The sequence below is a fragment of the Xenopus laevis genome, chromosome 2L, assembly GCF_017654675.1.
Source record: "Xenopus laevis strain J_2021 chromosome 2L, Xenopus_laevis_v10.1, whole genome shotgun sequence".
Taxonomy (NCBI): Eukaryota; Metazoa; Chordata; class Amphibia; order Anura; family Pipidae; genus Xenopus; species Xenopus laevis.
Window position 1 is genome coordinate 1265349 of NC_054373.1, and position 20973 is coordinate 1286321.

Here is a 20973-nt window from a genome sequence, read left to right on the forward strand (position 1 = left end):
ACTTTAGAGGTTTCTGAGATATCGGCAGTTTTAGGCTGCTAATATCAGGCTTTTTGGCTTTCGATATGTTTATAACAAGGACTTAATACTCCCCCAGCAGCCACTTACCTGGACACAATATGTACAGTTCTAGATTGTAATCTATACGCCACCTGCAGAGACTGACACACACACTATTTAATATTACATATTTATTTATTCTATACGTATGTGTGTATATATATATATATATATATATACATATGCCCTGCCCCCCAACGGAAGAATAATACAGTTATATTACATTAAGAGGCACAGGCAGACGGGGAACATACAGGGGGGGATTTAGATGCCACTCCCAATACACAGAGGAGGAGATGGGGTTAATAATAGCGTTTGGGTTAATAATAGGGTTTCTATAAGGTATATAAAAGATAACTGTAGGGCAGACCCAGCCCTTGGAGTCAAATCCATGAGATGAATAAACAAACCCCTGCCACTGTAACTGCCCCCTACCCCTGCCACAATCATGCAATGTTTGGTGCATGAAATAGAGAAAAAAGGAGAGAGGGGGGCCCTGGAGCCCAGAATGTGACTGGCAGGGAGAGTCTGGGCTAAAGAGCTAACACTCAGGAATATATAATGGTATATAATTATAAATGGTCCCAGCAGCCCCCAGTGTCTCCCATGATGGCAGGATAGGGGGGTACTGGTACTGGTACTGGTACTGGGCTCAGGCTGAGCACGAGGAGTATCCCAGAGAACCTGAAATAAACACACAGAACCGTCAGTATTTTGGTACCAGGAGCAAATGAAGGTAAATTCTGTTATAGGACCCGGCAGCTTTGTAACCAGATACTTTCAGTATATAAACCTCTGTCTGTCTATACACACTGGATCCTATATATAATGTCTGCCTGGTATAGGGATTAGATGCTCCTCTCAATGCCCATGTACCCACACTCACACTGACACCTACACCCACACTCACACTCACACTGACACCTACACCCACACTCACACTGACACCTACACTCACACCCACACTCACACTGACACCTACACTCACACTCACACTGACACCCACACTCACACTGACACCCACACTCACACTGACACCCACACTCACACTGACACCCACACTCACACTGACACCCACACTCACACTGACACCCACACTCACACTGACACCTACACTGACACCCACACTCACACTGACACCTACACTCACACCCACACTCACACTGACACCTACACCCACACTCACACCCACACTCACACTGACACCTACACCCACACTCACACTCACACCCACACTCACACTGACAACTACACTCACACCCACACTCACACTGACACCTACACCCACACCCACACTCACACTCACACCGACACCCACACTCACACTCACACTGACACCTACACTCACACCCACACTCACACTGACACCTACACCCACACTCACACTGACACCCACACTCACACTCACACCCACACTCACACTCCTACGGGTACTGCTGTGCTAAAGTCATGAGACTCTGATTAAACACACAGCTCAGCTGTATAAGGATTCATCTGCCGTCACTATAGGCCTCCGTCTGTATTTTAGCTTCATATCATAATGTAGTAACCTGAACCCACGTCTATTCCTTTATACAAAATGTCACACCAAGTATGAGTCTCAGATATTCCCTGCTAATACTAACGGAATGAGTGATTCATTGGTGGGGAGGAAAGGAGATCTCACCATCAGTATAGGAAGGGGTTCTTTACTGTAAGGACAGTCAGGTTATGGGATTCCCTACCAAGAGAGGGGAATGAGTGATTCATTGGTGGGGAGGAAAGGAGATCTCACCATCAGCATAGGAAGGGGTTCTTTACTGTAAGGGCAGTCAGGTTATGGGATTCCAGGGGCGTAACTAGAGAGAAAGCAGACCCTGCGGCTGCAGGGGGGCCCAGGAGGTACAGGGGGTCCCATGAGGCTCTCATTGATGAGCAATTTGAACATATATTGGTAAAACAGGACAAACACTGGATATGTTGGGGGCCCTAAAATTAATTTGCTGTGGGGCCCAGCAACATCTAGTTACGCCACTGTGGGATTCCCTACCAAGAGAGGGGGAATGAGTGATTCATTGGTGGGGAGGAAAGGAGATATCCCCATCAGCATAGGAAGGGGTTCTTTACTGTAAGGACAGTCAGGTTATGGGATTCCCTACCAAGAGAGGGGGAATGAGTGATTCATTGGTGGGGAGGAAAGGAGATCTCACCATCAGCATAGGAAGGGGTTCTTTACTGTAAGGACAGTCAGGTTATGGGATTCCCTACCAAGAGAGGGGGAATGAGTGATTCATTGGTGGGAAGGAAAGGAGATCTCACCATCAGCATAGGAAGGGGTTCTTTACTGTAAGGACAGTCAGGTTATGGGATTCCCTACCAAGAGAGGGGGAATGAGTGATTCATTGGTGGGGAGGAAAGGAGATCTCACCATCAGCATAGGAAGGGTTCTTTACTGTAAGGACAGTCAGGTTATGGGATTCCCTACCAAGAGAGGGGGAATGAGTGATTCATTGGTGGGGAGGAAAGGAGATCTCACCATCAGCATAGGAAGGGGTTCTTTACTGTAAGGACAGTCAAGTTATGGGATTCCCTACCAAGAGAGGGGGAATGAGTGATTCATTGGTGGGGAGGAAAGGAGATCTCACCATCAGCATAGGAAGGGGTTCTTTACTGTAAGGACAGTCAAGTTATGGGTTAAGACTACTTTTTGTTTTGTTAAGGAATTCTATTAGTTCTATTAGTCCCTGTGCATTGGCTCCAGGGTGGACTTAATACCCCCAATCTATCCGTAATGATTTCACGTGGATATAACAGACATTGTTTATACAGAGTTGTTAATCTGCACTTACCAGGCCACAGGTTGTTCTCTTCTCTTAGTGACTTAGAGACCCCAGGGTCAGACACAGGAGGAGGACACAGAGCCAAACCTGAGCAACTGAACTTGGACCCCCGGACGCAGGGATTACAACTGTCAACCAGTTTTTTGTTCTGATGCCGTTACCTGAAGGATACAAATGATATGGGGGCAGAACCAGCAGTGTCTGAAGATTTTAAATAAAGGAGTGGGAATATTCAGTCTAAACAATCCTGTACAGATTTTCTCCAGAGGAAAAAATGTCATTTATTATGCAAATGTTTCCCAAGAAATAAAATGTGTGTCCCATGGGTGCAGCCAGGAATAATCCCAGAGATGCACTGGGACTGGGCAAGTGGGTGCAGCTTGGTCCAAATTCCCCTAGCAACCATGCATTGATTTGAATAAGAGACTGGAATATGAATAGGAGAGGACTGAATAGAAAGATGAGTAATAAAAAGTAACAATAACAATACATTTATAGCCTTACAGAGCATTTGTTTTTTAGATGGGGTCAGTGACCCCCATTTGAAAGCTGGAAAGAGTCAGAAGAAGAAAACTATAAAAATTAAATAATGAAGACCAATTGAAAAGTTGCTTCAAATTGGCTATTCTATAAGATACTAACCTTTAAAGATTCATTTGAATGTTTATAATAATCTTATAATACACAAAAGCCATGAATATCCTGTAAATTATATCCTTATAAACAGTGAGTTCTGATGTCATCAGTTATAAACGGTGAGTTCTGATGTCATTTCTGTCACATGACTCATTGAAACGTGTGTATTATAATAAATAAAGTACCCCCAGTTGTAACATATGAGGATATTAGAAGTTACCTCGGAGTTCCATGACCTGTATAACAACACTCGGCCTTCGGCCTCGTACTTTTATATGGTCATGAAACTCCAATGACAATGACACTTCCTATCACTCACCAATGAATATGGAGGTTGCCGTGGCCACAGCCAGGCCAGTCCGTATCTCACAGTTGTACCATATATTGCCCTGGGCATCACTCAGCTCTGTGCTCACATTCACCATGTTGTCGTGGGTGGGTCGGTAACTGGTGTTGGTGAAGTTCTGGATGTTGGGCCCAAAGGAAGCGTCCCAGGAGACTGAAGGTTGGGGGTACCAGTCAGGAGACTCACATCTGAGGCTGCGACTTGAGATTTGGGTCACGGTCACATGACTGTATCCTGGTTTTGGGGAATAGGAATATCACTGATGTTTAGATCACAGGACTTCTTTATTAAATACATTTCAACATATATATTTAGGGGAGCGGGGACCCTGAGCAAGAAGATTTGTAATAAATACAGCACATGTCATCTTGTATAGTGATCACCAGATGGCGCTGTATATTATATGATATTTACATACAACACATTGATGGTTATTAGATAGGGTTAGAGTTATGAGAGATAAGGAGGGTCTGTTCTGCACCCCCCCCCCCCATTACTTTCTCACTCACCTCCCACATTGAGTGTCAGTGAGTCCATCCCGTTCCCTTTGGAGTTGGAGATGATGCACCTGTAGGTGCCGGTGTCTGACAGTTGCACCCGGCTGAGCTTTAGGGAGGCATTACCCACCATCACCTGACTGAGGAAGAGGGAGGTGCGACCCCTGAAGGCTGGGTTCTGATCCGTCAGCTCATTGTTCCCTTTCTGGTACTTGTGCACCAGCCCACTCATGCCCACCTTCTCCCACTTTATATCATAGTCCTGACTTGGATCTGGGGTGAAGGTGCAGCTTAATATCACATCCTCCATCATCTTCTTCACTACGTAGCGCTCGGTGCTGACTCTGATTTGTTGTTTATCTGGAATCAGAACATTTATTTAAGTACAAGAAGCGCACCCTTCAAGCAAGAGTTGCACCCCACCCCAAACTGCCCACTGACAGACATGTGAGAAGAGTATGTGATCCCCATGCGCACCCCCAACCCCATTCTCAACCCCAACCCCATTCTCAACCCCTACCCCATTCTCAACCCCAACCCCATGCTCAACCCCAACCCATGCTCAACCCCAACCCCATTCTCAACCCCAAACCCATTCTCAACCCCAAACCCATGCTCAACCCCAACCCCATGCTCAACCCCAACCCCATGCTCAACCCCAACCCCATTCTCAACCCCAACCCCATGCTCAACCCCAAACCCATGCTCAAACCCAACCCCATTCTCAACCCCAACCCCATGCTCAACCCCAACCCCATGCTCAACCCCAACCCCATGCTCAACCCCAACCCCATTCTCAACCCCAACCCCATGCTCAACCCCAACCACCATGGAGCTAAACCCAGTGTGAGACACAAAGGCCCTTACATGCAGGTGACTGAAACTCAGAGTAATAACAGGGGTCTGTGGGAGGTGGGGGACAACTATGAAGAAAGTGATGATCAGTGACAAGGGTCCCATGGGCACATTACTGTTATTGCCCCTATACCTGAGACACTTTACTTACCTGCATTTGTTATCAAACCTACAGACAAACCAGTCACAAGGATAATAACTAGTGCAACCGACCTGGAACCAACAGGAGAAATTATTATTATTAACGGGTAAATATAAAGTGCCGAGATATTGCTGATTTACTCTGAATAATGAAACGAGCCAACTAATAAAAGATGCCAGTATGTGGCCTATTGATTACAGCAAAGCGTTTGATTGGAAACAAAGTTTAAATGAAATTGGACATAGCCCCATACTGTCATCATATTCACTCAGCTTTGATTCACATAGGGAGAGATGCAGGACTCCCCTCATATCCCTTGTGTCCCTCATATTGACACTCTGGGGGGGGGGTGTAAATGCCGATTTTGATAAATATTTAGATGGAAATAAGAATCTTCCCCTCATTTTTTGGACTTTCTGTCAGAGAGGCCTCAGTCTGTTCGTATCGGCGACCAGGTTTCCAGCCCCATCAGATTGAGCACAGGAGCTCCTCAAGGTTGTGTCCTCAGGCCGTTGTTGTACACATTGCTGACACATGACTGCATAGCGAGACACAGCTCGAACCACATCATCAAGTTCGCCGATGACACAACTGTGGTGGGGCTCATCAACCACAAGGACGAGTCGGGGTACAGAGATGAGGTTCAGCAGCTGGGGGTCTGGTGCAGTGAGAACAACCTGTCACTGAATGTGGATAAAAAAAAAAGACTTGATCGTCGACTTCAGGAGAACTCGCCCTGCTCACACACCACTCAACATCAACGGCTCCACAGTAGAGACAGTAAAGAACAACAAATTCTCTGATGACCTCACCTGGACCACCAACACCGCCTCCATCACCAAAAAGGCTCAGCAGCGTCTTCACTTCCTAAAATGACTGAAACGCACGAGCCTTCCGCCTCCCACCCTCACAGTGTTCTACAGGGGCACAATAGAGAGCGTCCTGACCAGCTGCATCTCCATCTGGTACAGAAGTGTCAGCTCTGCTGACCAGAAAAGTCTAGAGCGGACCGTCAGAGCAGCTGGTAACATCATTGGAGCGGCTCTTCCATCAGTGCAGGACATGTCCCACAAGTGCTGTGTAAGAAAGGCCTCCTGCACTGGACTCCACACACCCCTCACAGGCCTGGACTGGGAGTCAAAATAGGCCGTGCCATTCCAAGTACACAGAGGCCCAAACAGCCCCTAACCAGCTACGGTTGCCACCTTTTAACATAATCTTTACCGGCAGGTGGAGGGGGTGGGGTTAAATGGGCGGGGCCGAGACGATAAAGGGGCAGGGCCGCGACACGCTATTGGTTGGCCGGGACGTGCCGTCAAAGGGGGCGGAGCCAAATGTGCGAATTTGGCAAGAAGCCCAAGAAAAAAGGTAAGTTTGGAGCAGGCTGGGGGCAGGCCACGGGCTTTTTTTAGGTGCAGGTAAATTTGTAATACCAGCCCCGGCCTTGGCTGGTGTTTTACCAGTTAGGCCAGTAAAATACGGGCCGGGTGGCAACACTACTACCAGCCCACTATATGGTAACTTTCTATGGAACCATACAGCAGCCCCTCTGGCATTTGCCAGAAGCCACAGATTGCCAGTCCGGGCCTGGTCACATGGACTGTTCATGCTGCTCCCCTCCGGCAGACGCCTGTCCTGTCCTCCCACTACATTCCAGACTCACCTGAACTGTGAACTGAACTTTATACACCTGGACTACCTCAGAGACACTCTGATATCTGTACTAGCTGGAGCCACATGCTGGAGCCACATGCTGGAGCCACATGCTGGAGCCACATGCTGGAGCCACATTGTCTCGTCTCACCGTGTACTCGTATACTGCTGAGATGACAATAAAGTTTACTTTGACTTTGAACATTCAGCAACAAACCTATTAATACAAGTCTGGCCTAAGTGGGTTACACACTCTTTATTGTTAACCTGTGCACTGCCACCAGGGGGAGTCTTTACTTCTGATCTCCTGTAGATGCTGGGGTGGGGTAATTGTTAGTCTCAGTTGGGATGTGTTTACCCTTTTGCCTTTTTTCACCCAACCCAGAGCAATAAATTGCCAATGAGACGAAGCCTGGCACTAATGTCTGGTGTTTCCCGGTGTCGGTGCCAGTTTCCAGCACATCATAAACACTATGGGGTATATTTATCAAAGAGTGAAGTTAATAGTGAAGTTCCGCCACTAGAGTGAAATTCCGCAGCTCTCCATTCATTTCTAAGGGATTTTTATAGGCGTATTTATCTAAGGGTGAACTTTCACTTTCACCCATTGATAAATACGCCTTTCAAAATCCCATAGAAATGAATGGAGAGCTGCGGAATTTCACTCTAGTGGCGGAACTTCACTCTTTGATAAATTTACCCCAATGAGAGTCGGCAGCTCTGCGATTGGTCAGGGAAGGGCTTTACTGTTTCTGCACTTTAATCCTTATGGTTCAATTTCCAATTCACCTCCTTTATCTGATCTCGTTGCTATGGTCCAATTTACTACTAGTAACCAAGCAGGGGTACGAATTAGAGACTGGCAGGTGAATAAATCAAGAAGCAATAAAAAGCAGGGATATTCCAAATGCACAAATTTCCAAATGAGCAAAATGACATACAAAAGATTCACTTGCACCCCAAAAAAGTTGACTTCCGTTGACTAAAGTCATGTGATTATTTTAAAGGCCCTGTAATAAATAGGGTTACGATTTTTATGCCCAAATCCTGCAAAAAAAAGGCTGGTGTTTGGTGCATCCCTAATTAAACACAACAATAACATTGTGGGCTCACACAAGCTTCAGGGGTCAGTGACCCCCATCTAAAAACTGGGGCAAGTCAGAAAGGAAAGGCAAATAAAACAAAATAGTTTCTAAATTCTTCAGCAGTGATCCCCAACCAGTAGCTCGTGAGTAACATGTTGCTCCCCAAACCCTTGGATGTTGCTCTCAGGGTGTCAAAGCAGGTGCTTATTTTTGAATACCAGGCTTGGAAGTAAGTTTTAATTGAATAAAAACTAAGTATAGTGCCAAGTACAGCCTCTTGTACACTGCCAGTCCACATAGGGGCTCCCAAATAGCCAATCACAGCCCTTATTTGGCACCCAAGGGACTTTTTCATGCTTGTGTTGCTCCCCAAATCAGTGCAGTGAGTACAGTAAATATGGTGAGTACAATTACTATGTATACAGTAAGAGGAGTAAGTACAGTGAGTACATGAAGTACAGTAAGCACAATAAATATGGTGAGTCCAGTGACTACAGTTTGTACAGTAATTACAGTAAGTACAGTGAGTATAGTAAGTACAGTAAGTACAGTGAGTACAGTAAGAACAGTGAGTACAGTAAATATGGTGAGTACAGTGACTACGGTGAATACAGTGAGTGCCCTAAGTACAGTGAGTATAGTAAGTACAGTAAGTACAGTGAGTATAGTAATTACAGTAAGTACAGTGAGTATAGTAAGTACAGTAAGTACAGTGAGTATAGTAAGTACAGTAAGTACAGTGAGTATAGTAATTACAGTAAGTACAGTAAGTACAGTGAGTATAGTAATTACAGTAAGTACAGTAAGTACAGTGAGTACAGTAAGTACAGTAAGAACAGTGAGTACAGTAAATATGGTGAGTACAGTGACTACGGTGAATACAGTGAGTGCCCTAAGTACAGTGAGTATAGTAATTACAGTAAGTACAGTAAGTACAGTGAGTATAGTAATTACAGTAAGTACAGTAAGTACAGTAAGTACAGTGAGTACAGTAAGAACAGTGAGTACAGTAAATATGGTGAGTACAGTGACTACGGTGAATACAGTGAGTGCCCTAAGTACAGTGAGTATAGTAAGTACAGTAAGTACAGTGAGTATAGTAATTACAGTAAGTACAGTGAGTATAGTAAGTACAGTAAGTACAGTGAGTATAGTAATTACAGTAAGTACAGTGAGTACAGTGAGTATAGTAATTACAGTAAGTACAGTAAGTACAGTGAGTACAGTAAGTACAGTAAGAACAGTGAGTACAGTAAATATGGTGAGTACAGTGACTACGGTGAATACAGTAAGTGCAGTAAGTACAGTGAGTAGAGTATGTAACAACTGAGGTATCATTCATTACATTATTTTATACCCACCCTCACTGAAGTGCGTATATATAAATATATATACAATACACATATGGTAACAATGTAACACAGGTGAGTGACACAAACTAGTATAATCCTAATAACTGGGCATTGCCTTCCCAAGAGATTTGATATTAATGAGTTGTAAATCTTTTTAAAATACAAAGTTTTGTCTACACTGGCCTCTGTTACACAGGAGAGTCAGACACGGCAGCTGTTTGATACATATCTGAGTTGTACTTACCCGAGGAAGATCCACCATTTTCTCTGATGGAAATCACTGAATTGTGAGTGTCCTCTAGTGAGTGTCACCATTATACCAAGTCTGTCCTCTGAGATACTGTCCTGCCCCAGGTTTAATACCTGCACGTATTAAACCGAAAGCGTTTCTTTGTGGGTTTAACTCTTCGGGCAATAAATACACCTAGTTAAAGAAACAGTAACACTAAGAAACGTAAGTGGTTTAAAGTAATTCAAATCTAATGTAATGTTGCTCTGCACTGGTGGAAATGATGTAACATTACATTTTATTTCAAATAGTTTCAGGGTCGGACTGAAGCATTGGAGGCAGTTACCGTGGGCCCCCTTCAGACTTCAAAACATCCCTTGCGCACCCCTCGCCTGCGCACATACGAGAACGTCAACGCACTGCACATTGCGGCACATTATCTTGCGCTTCATTCAGGGGAGTGAGTCTGGGCCCAGTCCGACCCTGATTACTTTAAAGCACTTTCATTTTTGTTGTTACTGTTCCTTTAAGCTGAGCTCATTATTCCCCTGATGTACAATAGGCACTGACCCCCCCCCCTACAGTGTAACATAAGGATTTGTTACCCCCACACTTTGATTGGATGTTTCTCTCTGTATTATAACAATGTTTATACACAGAATATATTCTACATACAGTTTATATGTTGTGCCTGAAAGGAAAGTTCTCCTATAGAGGCAGTGAAGCCCCTTTTCAATATTAGAGCAACGAATAACACTGACTCTGAACTTACTTATTGTCTATTTCTGATAAATACAAATGGATTGTGTTATTTCCTGCACTAAAGTCTGAAAATATAAGTCACTCATTAATGAATCAATTACAATACTGGATGCTGCCCCTCCCCCTCCTGCTATAATTATTATTATTATTAATATTATTACTATTATCTATTAGCTCCTTTGTACCACCTGCCATCACTGTATCTATGAGCTGAGTGCACTGAAAATGGCATTTAAAGGAAAAGGAAATAAACTGCAATATTTAATTGACTCTGCCCTGTGGTCAATCTGTCACGTCCCGTCCGTTTGTCTCTCACCCAGAGACTCAACATCTTCCTCACTCACTGCTGTATCTGTGTTACCTGAAATATAATGGCACCCGTGCAGCTTCTCCTGAGCATCCTCACAGGTACTGTGTATAGGGGCATGAGAACTCTGAGTATCACTCATTTATTATAAGGGATAATGTACCCCCTACTGTAAATGATAAGGATATTAGAAGTCACTGAGGGGTTGTTCTGTGACCATATAAAGGCACAAGGCTGCAGGCTGAGTTATACAGGGAACTCTGAGTATCACTCATGTATTATATGGGATAATGTACCCCCTACTGTAAATGATAAGGATATTAGAAGTCACTGAGGGGTTGTTCTGTGACCATATAAAGGCACAAGGCTGCAGGCTGAGTTATACAGGGAACTCTGAGTATCACTCATGTATTATAAGGGATAATGTACCCCCTACTGTCAATGATAAGGATATTAGAAGTCACCGAGGGGTTGTTCTGTGACCATATAAAGACACAAGGCTGCAGGCTGAGTTATACAGGGAACTCTGAGTATCACTCATGTATTATAAGGGATAATGTACCCCCTACTGTAAATGATAAGGATATTAAAAGTCACTGAGGGGTTGTTCTGTGACCATATAAAGGCACAAGGCTGCAGACTGAGTTATACAGGGAACTCTGAGTATCACTCATGTTTTATAAGGGATAATGTACCCCCTACTGTAAATGATAAGGATATTAGAAGTCACTGAGGGGTTGTTCTGTGACTATATAAAGGCACAAGGCTGCAGGCTGAGTTATACAGGGAACTCTGAGTATCACTCGTGTATTATAAGGTATAATGTACCCCCTACTGTAAATGATAAGGATATTAGAAGTCCCTGAGGGGTTGTTCTGTGACCATATAAAGACACAAGGCTGCAGGCTGAGTTATACAGGGAACTCTGAGTATCACTCATGTATTATAAGGTATAATGTACCCCCTACTGTAAATGATAAGGATATTAGAAGTCACTGAGGGGTTGTTCTGTGACCATATAAAGGCACAAGGCTGCAGGCTGAGTTATACAGGGAACTCTGAGTATCACTCATGTATTATAAGGTATAATGTACCCCTACTGTAAATGATAAGGATATAAGAAGTCACTGAGGGTTGTTCTGTGACCATATAAAGACACAAGGCTGCAGGCGGAGTTATACAGGGAACTCTGAGTATCACTCATGTATTATAAGGATAATGTACCCCCTACTGTAAATGATAAGGATATTAGAAGTCACTGAGGGGTTGTTCTGTGACCATATAAAGGCACAAGGCTGCAGGCTGAGTTATACAGGGAACTCTGAGTATCACTCATTTATTATAAGGGATAATGTACCCCCTACTGTAAAATGATAAGGATATTAGAAGTCACTGAGGGGTTGTTCTGTGACCATATAAAGGCACAAGGCTGCAGGCTGAGTTATACAGGGAACTCTGAAGTATCACTCATATATTATAAGGGATAATGTACCCCCTAATGTAAATGAATAAGGATATAAGAAGTCACAGAGGGGTTGTTCTGTGACCATATAAAGGCACAAGGCTGCAGGCTGAGTTATACAGGGAACTCTGAGTATCACTCATGTATTATAAGGGATAATGTACCCCCTACTGTAAATGATAAGGATATTAGAAGTCACTGAGGGGTTGTTCTGTGACCATATAAAGGCACAAGGCTGCAGGCTGAGTATATCAGGGAACTCTGAGTATCACTCATGTATTATAAGGGATAATGTACCCCCTACTGTAAATGATAAGGATATTAGAAGTCACTGAGGGGTTGTTCTGTGACCATATAAAGGCACAAGGCTGCAGGCTGAGTTATACAGGGAACTCTGAGTATCACTCATGTATTATAAGGTATAATGTACCCCCTACTGTAAATGATAAGGATATAAGAAGTCACTGAGGGGTTGTTCTGTGACCATATAAAGACACAAGGCTGCAGGCGGAGTTATACAGGGAACTCTGAGTATCACTCATGTATTATAAGGGATAATGTACCCCCTACTGTAAATGATAAGGATATTAGAAGTCACTGAGGGGTTGTTCTGTGACCATATAAAGGCACAGGCTGCAGGCTGAGTTATACAGGGAACTCTGAGTATCACTCATTTATTATAAGGGATAATGTACCCCCTACTGTAAATGATAAGGATATTAGAAGTCACTGAGGGGTTGTTCTGTGACCATATAAAGGCACAAGGCTGCAGGCTGAGTTATACAGGGAACTCTGAGTATCACTCATATATTATAAGGGATAATGTACCCCCTAATGTAAATGATAAGGATATAAGAAGTCACAGAGGGGTTGTTCTGTGACCATATAAAGACACAAGGCTGCAGGCTGAGTTATACAGGGAACTCTGAGTATCACTCATGTATTATAAGGGATAATGTACCCCCTACTGTAAATGATAAGGATATTAGAAGTCACTGAGGGGTTGTTCTGTGACCATATAAAGGCACAAGGCTGCAGGCTGAGTTATACAGGGAACTCTGAGTATCACTCATATATTATAAGGGATAATGTACCCCCTAATGTAAATGATAAGGATATTAGAAGTCCCTGAGGGGTTGTTCTGTGACCATATAAAGGCACAAGGCTGCAGGCTGAGTTATACAGGGAACTCTGAGTATCACTCATGTATTATAAGGGATAATGTACCCCCTACTGTAAATGATAAGGATATTAGAAGTCACTGAGGGGTTGTTCTGTGACCATATAAAGGCACAAGGCTGCAGGCTGAGTTATACAGGGAACTCTGAGTATCACTCATGTATTATAAGGGATAATGTACCCCCTACTGTAAATGATAAGGATATTAGAAGTCACTGAGGGGTTGTTCTGTGACCATATAAAGGCACAAGGCTGCAGGCTGAGTTATACAGGGAACTCTGAGTATCACTCATGTATTATAAGGGATAATGTACCCCCTACTGTAAATGATAAGGATATTAGAAGTCACTGAGGGGTTGTTCTGTGACCATATAAAGGCACAAGGCTGCAGACTGAGTTATACAGGGAACTCTGAGTATCACTCATGTATTATAAGGGATAATGTACCCCCTACTGTAAATGATAAGGATATTAGAAGTCACTGAGGGGTTGTTCTGTAACCATGTAAAGGCACAAGGCTACAGGCTGAGTTATACAGGGAACTCTGAGTATCACTCATGTAATATAAGGGATAATGTACCCCCTACTGTAAATGATAAGGATATTAGAAGTCACTGAGGGGTTGTTCTGTGACCATATAAAGGCACAAGGCTGCAGGCTGAATTATACAGGGAACTCTGAGTATCTCTCGTGTATTATAAGGGATAATGTACCCCCTACTGTAAATGATAAGGATATTAGAAGTCACTGAGGGTTGTTCTGTGACCATATAAAGGCACAAGGCTGCAGGCTGAGTTATACAGGGAACTCTGAGTATCACTCATGTATTATAAGGGATAATGTACCCCCTACTGTAAATGATAAGGATATTAGAAGTCACTGAGGGGTTGTTCTGTGACCATATAAAGACACAAGGCTGCAGGCTGAGTTATACAGGGAACTCTGAGTATCACTCATGTATTATAAGGGATAATGTACCCCCTACTGTAAATGATAAGGATATTAGAAGTCACTGAGGGGTTGTTCTGTGACCATGTAAAGGCACAAGGCTACAGGCTGAGTTATACAGGGAACTCTGAGTATCACTCATGTATTATAAAGGATAATGTACCCCCTACTGTAGGGTATAAGGATATTAGAAGTCACTGAGGGGTTGTTCTGTGACCATATAAAGACACAAGGCTGCAGGCTGAGTTATACAGGGAACTCTAAGTATCACTCATGTATTATAAGGGATAATGTACCCCCTACTGTAAATGATAAGGATATTAGAAGTCACTGAGGGGTTGTTCTGTGACCATATAAAGGCACAAGGCTGCAGGCTGAGTTATACAGGGAACTCTGAGTATCACTCATGTATTATAAGGGATAATGTACCCCCTACTGTAAATGATAAGGATATTAGAAGTCACTGAGGGGTTGTTCTGTGACCATATAAAGGCACAAGGCTGCAGGCTGAGTTATACAGGGAACTCTGAGTATCACTCATGTATTATAAAGGATAATGTACCCCCTACTGTAGGGTATAAGGATATTAGAAGTCACTGAGGGGTTACTATGCCCTATATATTACAATTGATGGACTGTCACAAGGGACACCTCATTATTTGGGTACAAACAGACACAAGTACTAAATACACCTACAAAAACAATAAACTGAAGCAACAGAACAGGAAATGCGGAAGTTGTTTTGTTTCCTGTGCAAGTGTTTGACTTCTGGTCACTGACCATAGAAACTGACATCGAGGGGATGAAATGCCGGTGTGACTTTTTAAGATGCTGTAGGATTAAGTATCATTTACTTTAGCAGATAGAAAAACCCTCTTATTGTGAATAAAATCCATATTTTCCTGCAGTATGGAGGACACCATGTGCCTTTACAAATTCTATTTCCCAAAGCTTTTAAAGCAGTTTTAACCATTAGTTGCAACACAATGAAGAAGTCCAGGCCTCAGTGAAGCCCAGGAACCTGCATTTATTATCATTTTTATTATTAGGGTGAAAACACCCAGAGATACTAGTAGCAGCTATTTGTCACTGCTGCGGAATAGACAATAGTGATCACTGGATTTGATGTGTTTTAAATCTCAGTATTGTCTATGGCAGGGTTTTGTTTTGCATTTCGTAGCCAAATAATGTAACGTTTCCCATATTTATTTGCATTTATCCCAAAATGATTTCTGCGTGAGCTGATTGGTTAATCTGTGAATCCCACAGGGGCAGTTGCAGTTAGAGTCATTCAGGAGCCCCCAAGTCTTTCCCTATTGGTGGGTGAGAAATCGCTCATGTCCTGTACTGTACAAGGTGCCCCGAGTGACTGGACCCTATTTAATATTTACTGGAAACTGAAGGGAACAAACCCAAATGGCTCAGCACTGAATAATACAGATGTCACATTGCAGAATAATTCCAGGATCTTCATTTCTGGTCTAAAGGGCCACTCCAGCTCCCTCATCATCTCCTCAGTGAGGCCCAAGGACAGTGGGACGTATGTGTGTGAGGCTCTGATATTGAACAAATCCAAACAGATGAATTACACAGGGACTGGGACCCTCCTCATTATTAACAATGGTGAGAGATCTGTTACATTCACCCCCCCCCCCCACTCACCTGTTCTGCCCCTCTTGTTACTCCCCAAGTTTACGCCTCTTTTATTTATTATTTTCACAACTTTTATTTTTCCCCCATGAATCCCATAATTCAGGATCTCTTAAACATTTTCTTGGGGACACCGATTAATTCTGGGACATGTCACTGCTTTGTGACCCAAAAAGGTGTTTAGAATGATTTCTGCTCCCAGTTGTAGTTACTATCGGCTGTTGTAGGAAAACATTTCAGTGAAATTCAGGGGATCACGGAGACCCTCCATAAATAGCATGGGGCATTAAGAACACATTATGTAGGGGAGCAAATAAAAGTTCTGGTACATAACACAGCCAATAGGATTCCTGCCAGTGATGGAACTATAGGGGAGCAGCACCCACGTCGCCCCACCCACTCCCTCCTTTCTGCTTGTGCCCCCCTCACTCTGAATGTTTATGTATAGTGGGTGCAGGGGGGATCTTGGGTCACATTTCACTGGGGGCCCAGACAAGACACATATCACCCTGCTTGTATTATATCACCCTAACTGACCCACCGGCTGGGCCCCCCAATCTAGTGGGGCAAATAAGAGAAGTCTGGGTGTTCTCTATATCTCCCCCTATAGGACATCTCTATATAAATATGGGTGGGAGGTTGGTCACAGGTACTTGTAGCAGAGCTGTTAATGCTGAATATTGGGAGTCATAATGTTGGGGTGTTTATATTGGCATTTCTCATATACTGAGCATTATTGCTTCCCAGTGACCCCAGTATTGCACCTGAGAGCAGAGACTGAGGGGCAGTTACTGGTGTGTGAGGCCCAGAGATTTTACCCCCCGGAGCTGAACATTTCCTGGAGCTTCTCAGCAGAGGAAAATCCAGCTCAGGAGACCCTGAATGAGAACCCGGATGGGACCTACAACAAGACTTCCACCATCAATGTTACTGAGGAATTGTGGGACACCCATGTGATCTGCCAAGTGCAACATGTGACACTCCCCATGCCCCTCCCACTGCGCCTGTATCTCACCAGTAAGTAAGGGAGGTTCCTCCAACATGTGACACTCCCCAGGCTCCTCCCACTGCGCCTGTATCTCACCAGTAAGTAAGGGAGGTTCCTCCAACATGTGACACTCCTCAGGCCCCTCCCACTGCACCTGTATCTCACCTGTAAGTAAAGGAGGTTCCTCCAACATGTGACACTTCCCAGGCCCCTCCCACTGCGCCTGTACCAGTAATAAAGGAGTAAGTGGTGTTTGTAGTAATGTCAGTTCTCCCCACAGACCCCGGGGTGCAGATGTACCAGTGGATGTTCCCAATTCGGGTGATTATGGCTGCCGCTCTTTTCATCAGCTTCTCTGCCGTTCACTTTGCCTGTAGATAAAGGTAAGTGATATTTCAGCCCAGGGCGACCATTAGAAATCACTGGGCCCCGTACAACAACATTTTCGGGGCGCCCAAGCCCCGCCCCAGACCCCGCCCACTCCACATCACAGTTAAAAGACCACACAGACATCAGCACTAAAAAAGTAACCTCCCCCCCACAAGTTATAAAAAGCTATTGATGGTCAGGGCCCCCTTATAAGTTTAAAAAAAAAAACATTGACACCAGGGCCCACCCTTACAAGTTAAAAAAAATTGGGGCCCCAAAAAAATATTTTTTAAAAAAACATTGGTGGCAGGGGCCTATAGAATATTAAAATAATACTTTGGTGGCCCAATTGGTGTTCAGTAGAATTGAACTCGTGGCTTCAGGACTTCAACTTCGCCTCCTTTCGTGACTTTGAGCTTTTCGGCACTTCCGCATTTTCCACTGTTCAGCTGGCGGCAAGATCTTCGGCACTGGCAAGGGGGGGCCCGGCTCTTTCTAAACTGCAGCACTGCCGGCCCCCCTTTATGCCCGGGACACTTGCCCCCCCTGATGGCTGCCCTGTTTCAGCCCCACTGGACAAAGCAAGTTTGAGACTTTAGCAGCCGTTGCTGTTGTACTCGGCCCAGAGACATGGACTGACCCCATAGCATTAGGGGTAATGAGCAAGTTCAGACCTTTCTGAGTCTTTATTTCATGTTCCCATTTAGAGTGAATAGAAATGAGGTTTAAATATCCATTCAGCTCCCTAATGATATGGGGTTGGTTGAAGTGTGGGTTCCAGTGGTCTCCATATTCCTCCATTCTCCATGTTCCTGGGCTGTGAGTCTCCCACTGAACAAGAGCTGAGGGCTGGGCATTTAATCTCAGGTCACTGCTTATTGGCTACTGAGAGTCCTCTATCTGCTCTTAACCACCATCATAACATTTATCTTGACTTCCCTCCATTATTATTACACAGTAAACCCCTAAACTTGGCCTTTATTTCTGGAGATGTCCCTCGGGAGGTGGATTATGCAGGGTCACAAGGCATTGCCATTAGAATTGGAGTTTGGAATAACTAAGTGATTATTTGGGACACTAAAAGCAAAGAGCTTATTGGCCACCAATGGGCTTTGAGTCAGAGGCTTCCTATGGTTAGACTTTGTAAGGTGGGTTTTGTATGGGTGGGATTTATATGTGGGTGGGTTCTATGTGAATGGGCTTAGCCAGGGTGGGCTCTACAAGGGAGTGTTTGTAGGATCACAGTCCAGACCTGAATTCAGTAACAAATCTATAAACAAAGAACTGGAGACTGGAACCGAGAGATGATCCCCAGTGGAGCAGAATCTTTATACCCTGGAGAACCCACCAACCCACCACCCCTGGGCTTTGTACATTGGGGGGGTATTTATCATACAACACAAACCTGAACCTTACAAGTATCTCCAGCTTTGCTCTCCATTAGATCAAGTGTTGTTATAATTATTATTATTTCTATCATTATCTCCATCAGGATGTGAATAATCTCATAACCAGGACATTCATGGAACATCTGCAGCAGATACATTGGATTATATGGGGGGAATGTTCCTGATTTCTACCCCAACTGTCTCTTATTTACTGTCCCTTGTGTTACAGGTCTCCCTCCTCTGTGTCTCCTGCCCCCTCTGATGCCCCGGGGTCCCACTGCTCAGCTCCCTATTGGCTCCTGTCTGATCTCATGTCTCAATGGGAAAGAGCAAAGTATCCAAATTACCTGCATTTACCCCCAACATCCCTACAGCTTCTCACAGTGTGGGGCATCTCTGTACCTTGTACTGACCCCCTCATATTACCCCCTGTACTTACCTCCTGATATTACCCCCTGTACTTAACTCCTGATATTACCCCCATGTACTTACCTCCTGATATTACCCCCTGTACTGACCCCCTGCTATTACTCCCTGTACTTACCTCCTGATATTAACCCATGTACTTACCTCCTGATATTATCCCCTGTACTTACTCACTGACATTACCCCCTGTACTTACCTCCTGATATTACCCCCATGTACTTACCTCCTGATATTACCCCCTGTACTGACCCCCTGCTATTACTCCCTGTACTTACCTCCTGATATTAACCCCTGTACTTACCTCCTGATATTATCCCCTGTACTTACTCACTGACATTACCCCCTGTACTTACCTCCTGATATTACCCCCTGTACTTACCTCCTGATATTATCCCCTGATATTACCCCCTGATATTACCCCCTGTACTTACCTCCTGATATTACCCCCTGTACTTACCTCCTGATATTACCCCCTGTACTTACCCCCTGTACTTACCCCCTGTACTTACCCCCTGTACTTACCCCCTGTACTTACCTCCTGATATTACCCCCTGTACTTACCTCCTGATATTACCCCCTGTACTTACCCCTCATTCTTCTGTACATTAAACAGGTGACTTGGCACAGAACTGTGTATTGACATTTGTGCTCTCACTCTCACCTCCCTATGAACAAGCAGCTGCCATTTAGCACTGGAGAGTGGAGCTGCCATTGGCTCACCAGGAGCACTATTCCAAATACATTAAAGGGATACTGTCACAAGAAAACGTATTTTTTTTTCAAAACACATCAGTTAATAGTGCTACTCCAGCAGAATTCTGCACTGAAATCCATTTCTCAAAAGAGCAAACAGATTTTTTTACATTTAATTTTGAAACCTGACATGGGGCTAGACATATTGTCAATTTCCCAGCTGCCCCAAGTCATGTGACTTGTGCTCTGATAAACTTCAGTCACTCTTTACTGCTGTACTGCAAGTTGGACTGATATCACCCTCTCCCCCAGCAGCCAAACAACAGAACAATGGGAAGGTAACCAGATAGCAGCTCCCTAACACAAGATAACAGCTGCCTGGTAGATATAAGAACAACACTCAATAGTAAAATCCAGGTCCCACTGAGACACATTCAGTTATATTGAGAAGGAAAAACAGCAGCCTGCCAGAAAGTATTTCTCTCCTAAAGTGCAGGCACAAGTCACATGACATGGGGCAGCTGGGAAATTGACAATATGTCTAGCCCCATGTCAGATTTCAAAATTAAATATAAAAAAATCTGTTTGCTCTTTTGAGAAATGGATTTCAGTGCAGAATTCTGCTGGAGTAGCACTATTAACTGATGGGTTTTGAAAAAAACATGTTTTCCGATGACAGGTTCCCTTTAAGGTCAGCAAGTTCCCTATAAAACCTGCAACAAACGAGGAGCCTTTGAAGTTGTAACTCGTCACTCGTTAGTTTGTGTTGCTGAAACTTCCCCTCAGAATCTTTATTACAGGAATTAAAATCAGTTATTGCTGAAGAACCTGTTTTCTTGCGAGTCTTGTTCTATAAGAAGGTTCTGCTCAGTTAAAAATTGACAGTAATGTTGTACTGAGCAAACATGAAACCCAATCCAACCCAGAATGAAATGAAATCATCTCAACAAGGACAATTGCTCAACTAACGTCTGATCCAAACTGTCCTTATTAAAAGGCTTCTCCGGCCTCAGACCCAAGTGAAGCAGAACTGAATCGTGTGGAAACTACAAAACTGATTTAATAAACAGTAAATGGCTTGTGTATAAAGGCTCCTCATGTAACCAACTTATTTAAAGGGCTGCTTC

General features: G+C 44.0%; 2 protein-coding genes across 2 annotated transcripts; one reads left to right on the top strand and one right to left on the bottom strand.

Moving 5' to 3' along the window:
- Positions 1 to 176: 176 nt before the first annotated feature.
- Positions 177 to 10038, bottom strand: LOC121399788 (V-set domain-containing T-cell activation inhibitor 1-like). Its single transcript, XM_041581385.1, has 6 exons — positions 9690 to 10038; positions 5365 to 5426; positions 4371 to 4718; positions 3835 to 4095; positions 2889 to 3040; positions 177 to 744 (listed from the first exon to the last, which is right to left on the bottom strand). The coding sequence occupies exons 1-5, from the start codon at positions 9758 to 9760 to the stop codon at positions 2913 to 2915; spliced, it is 870 nt and encodes a 289-aa protein (XP_041437319.1). The 5' UTR covers positions 9761 to 10038; the 3' UTR covers positions 177 to 744; positions 2889 to 2912.
- Positions 10039 to 15604: 5566 nt separating this feature from the next.
- Positions 15605 to 17007, top strand: LOC121399616 (signal-regulatory protein gamma-like). Its single transcript, XM_041581155.1, has 2 exons — positions 15605 to 15955; positions 16730 to 17007. The coding sequence occupies exons 1-2, from the start codon at positions 15670 to 15672 to the stop codon at positions 17005 to 17007; spliced, it is 564 nt and encodes a 187-aa protein (XP_041437089.1). The 5' UTR covers positions 15605 to 15669.
- Positions 17008 to 20973: the final 3966 nt, after the last annotated feature.

Coding starts and splice junctions, on each gene's coding strand:
- LOC121399788 (XM_041581385.1), bottom strand. CDS start 9,760: ATGGTGACACTCACTAGAGGACACTCACAATTCAGTGATTTCCATCAG. Junction 5,427..9,689: donor AAATGGTGGATCTTCCTCGG/GTAAGTACAACT, acceptor TGTTGGTTCCAG/GTCGGTTGCACTAGTTATTA. Junction 4,719..5,364: donor AGGTTTGATAACAAATGCAG/GTAAGTAAAGTG, acceptor TTCTGATTCCAG/ATAAACAACAAATCAGAGTC.
- LOC121399616 (XM_041581155.1), top strand. CDS start 15,670: ATGTCCTGTACTGTACAAGGTGCCCCGAGTGACTGGACCCTATTTAAT. Junction 15,956..16,729: donor CCTCCTCATTATTAACAATG/GTGAGAGATCTG, acceptor ATTGCTTCCCAG/TGACCCCAGTATTGCACCTG.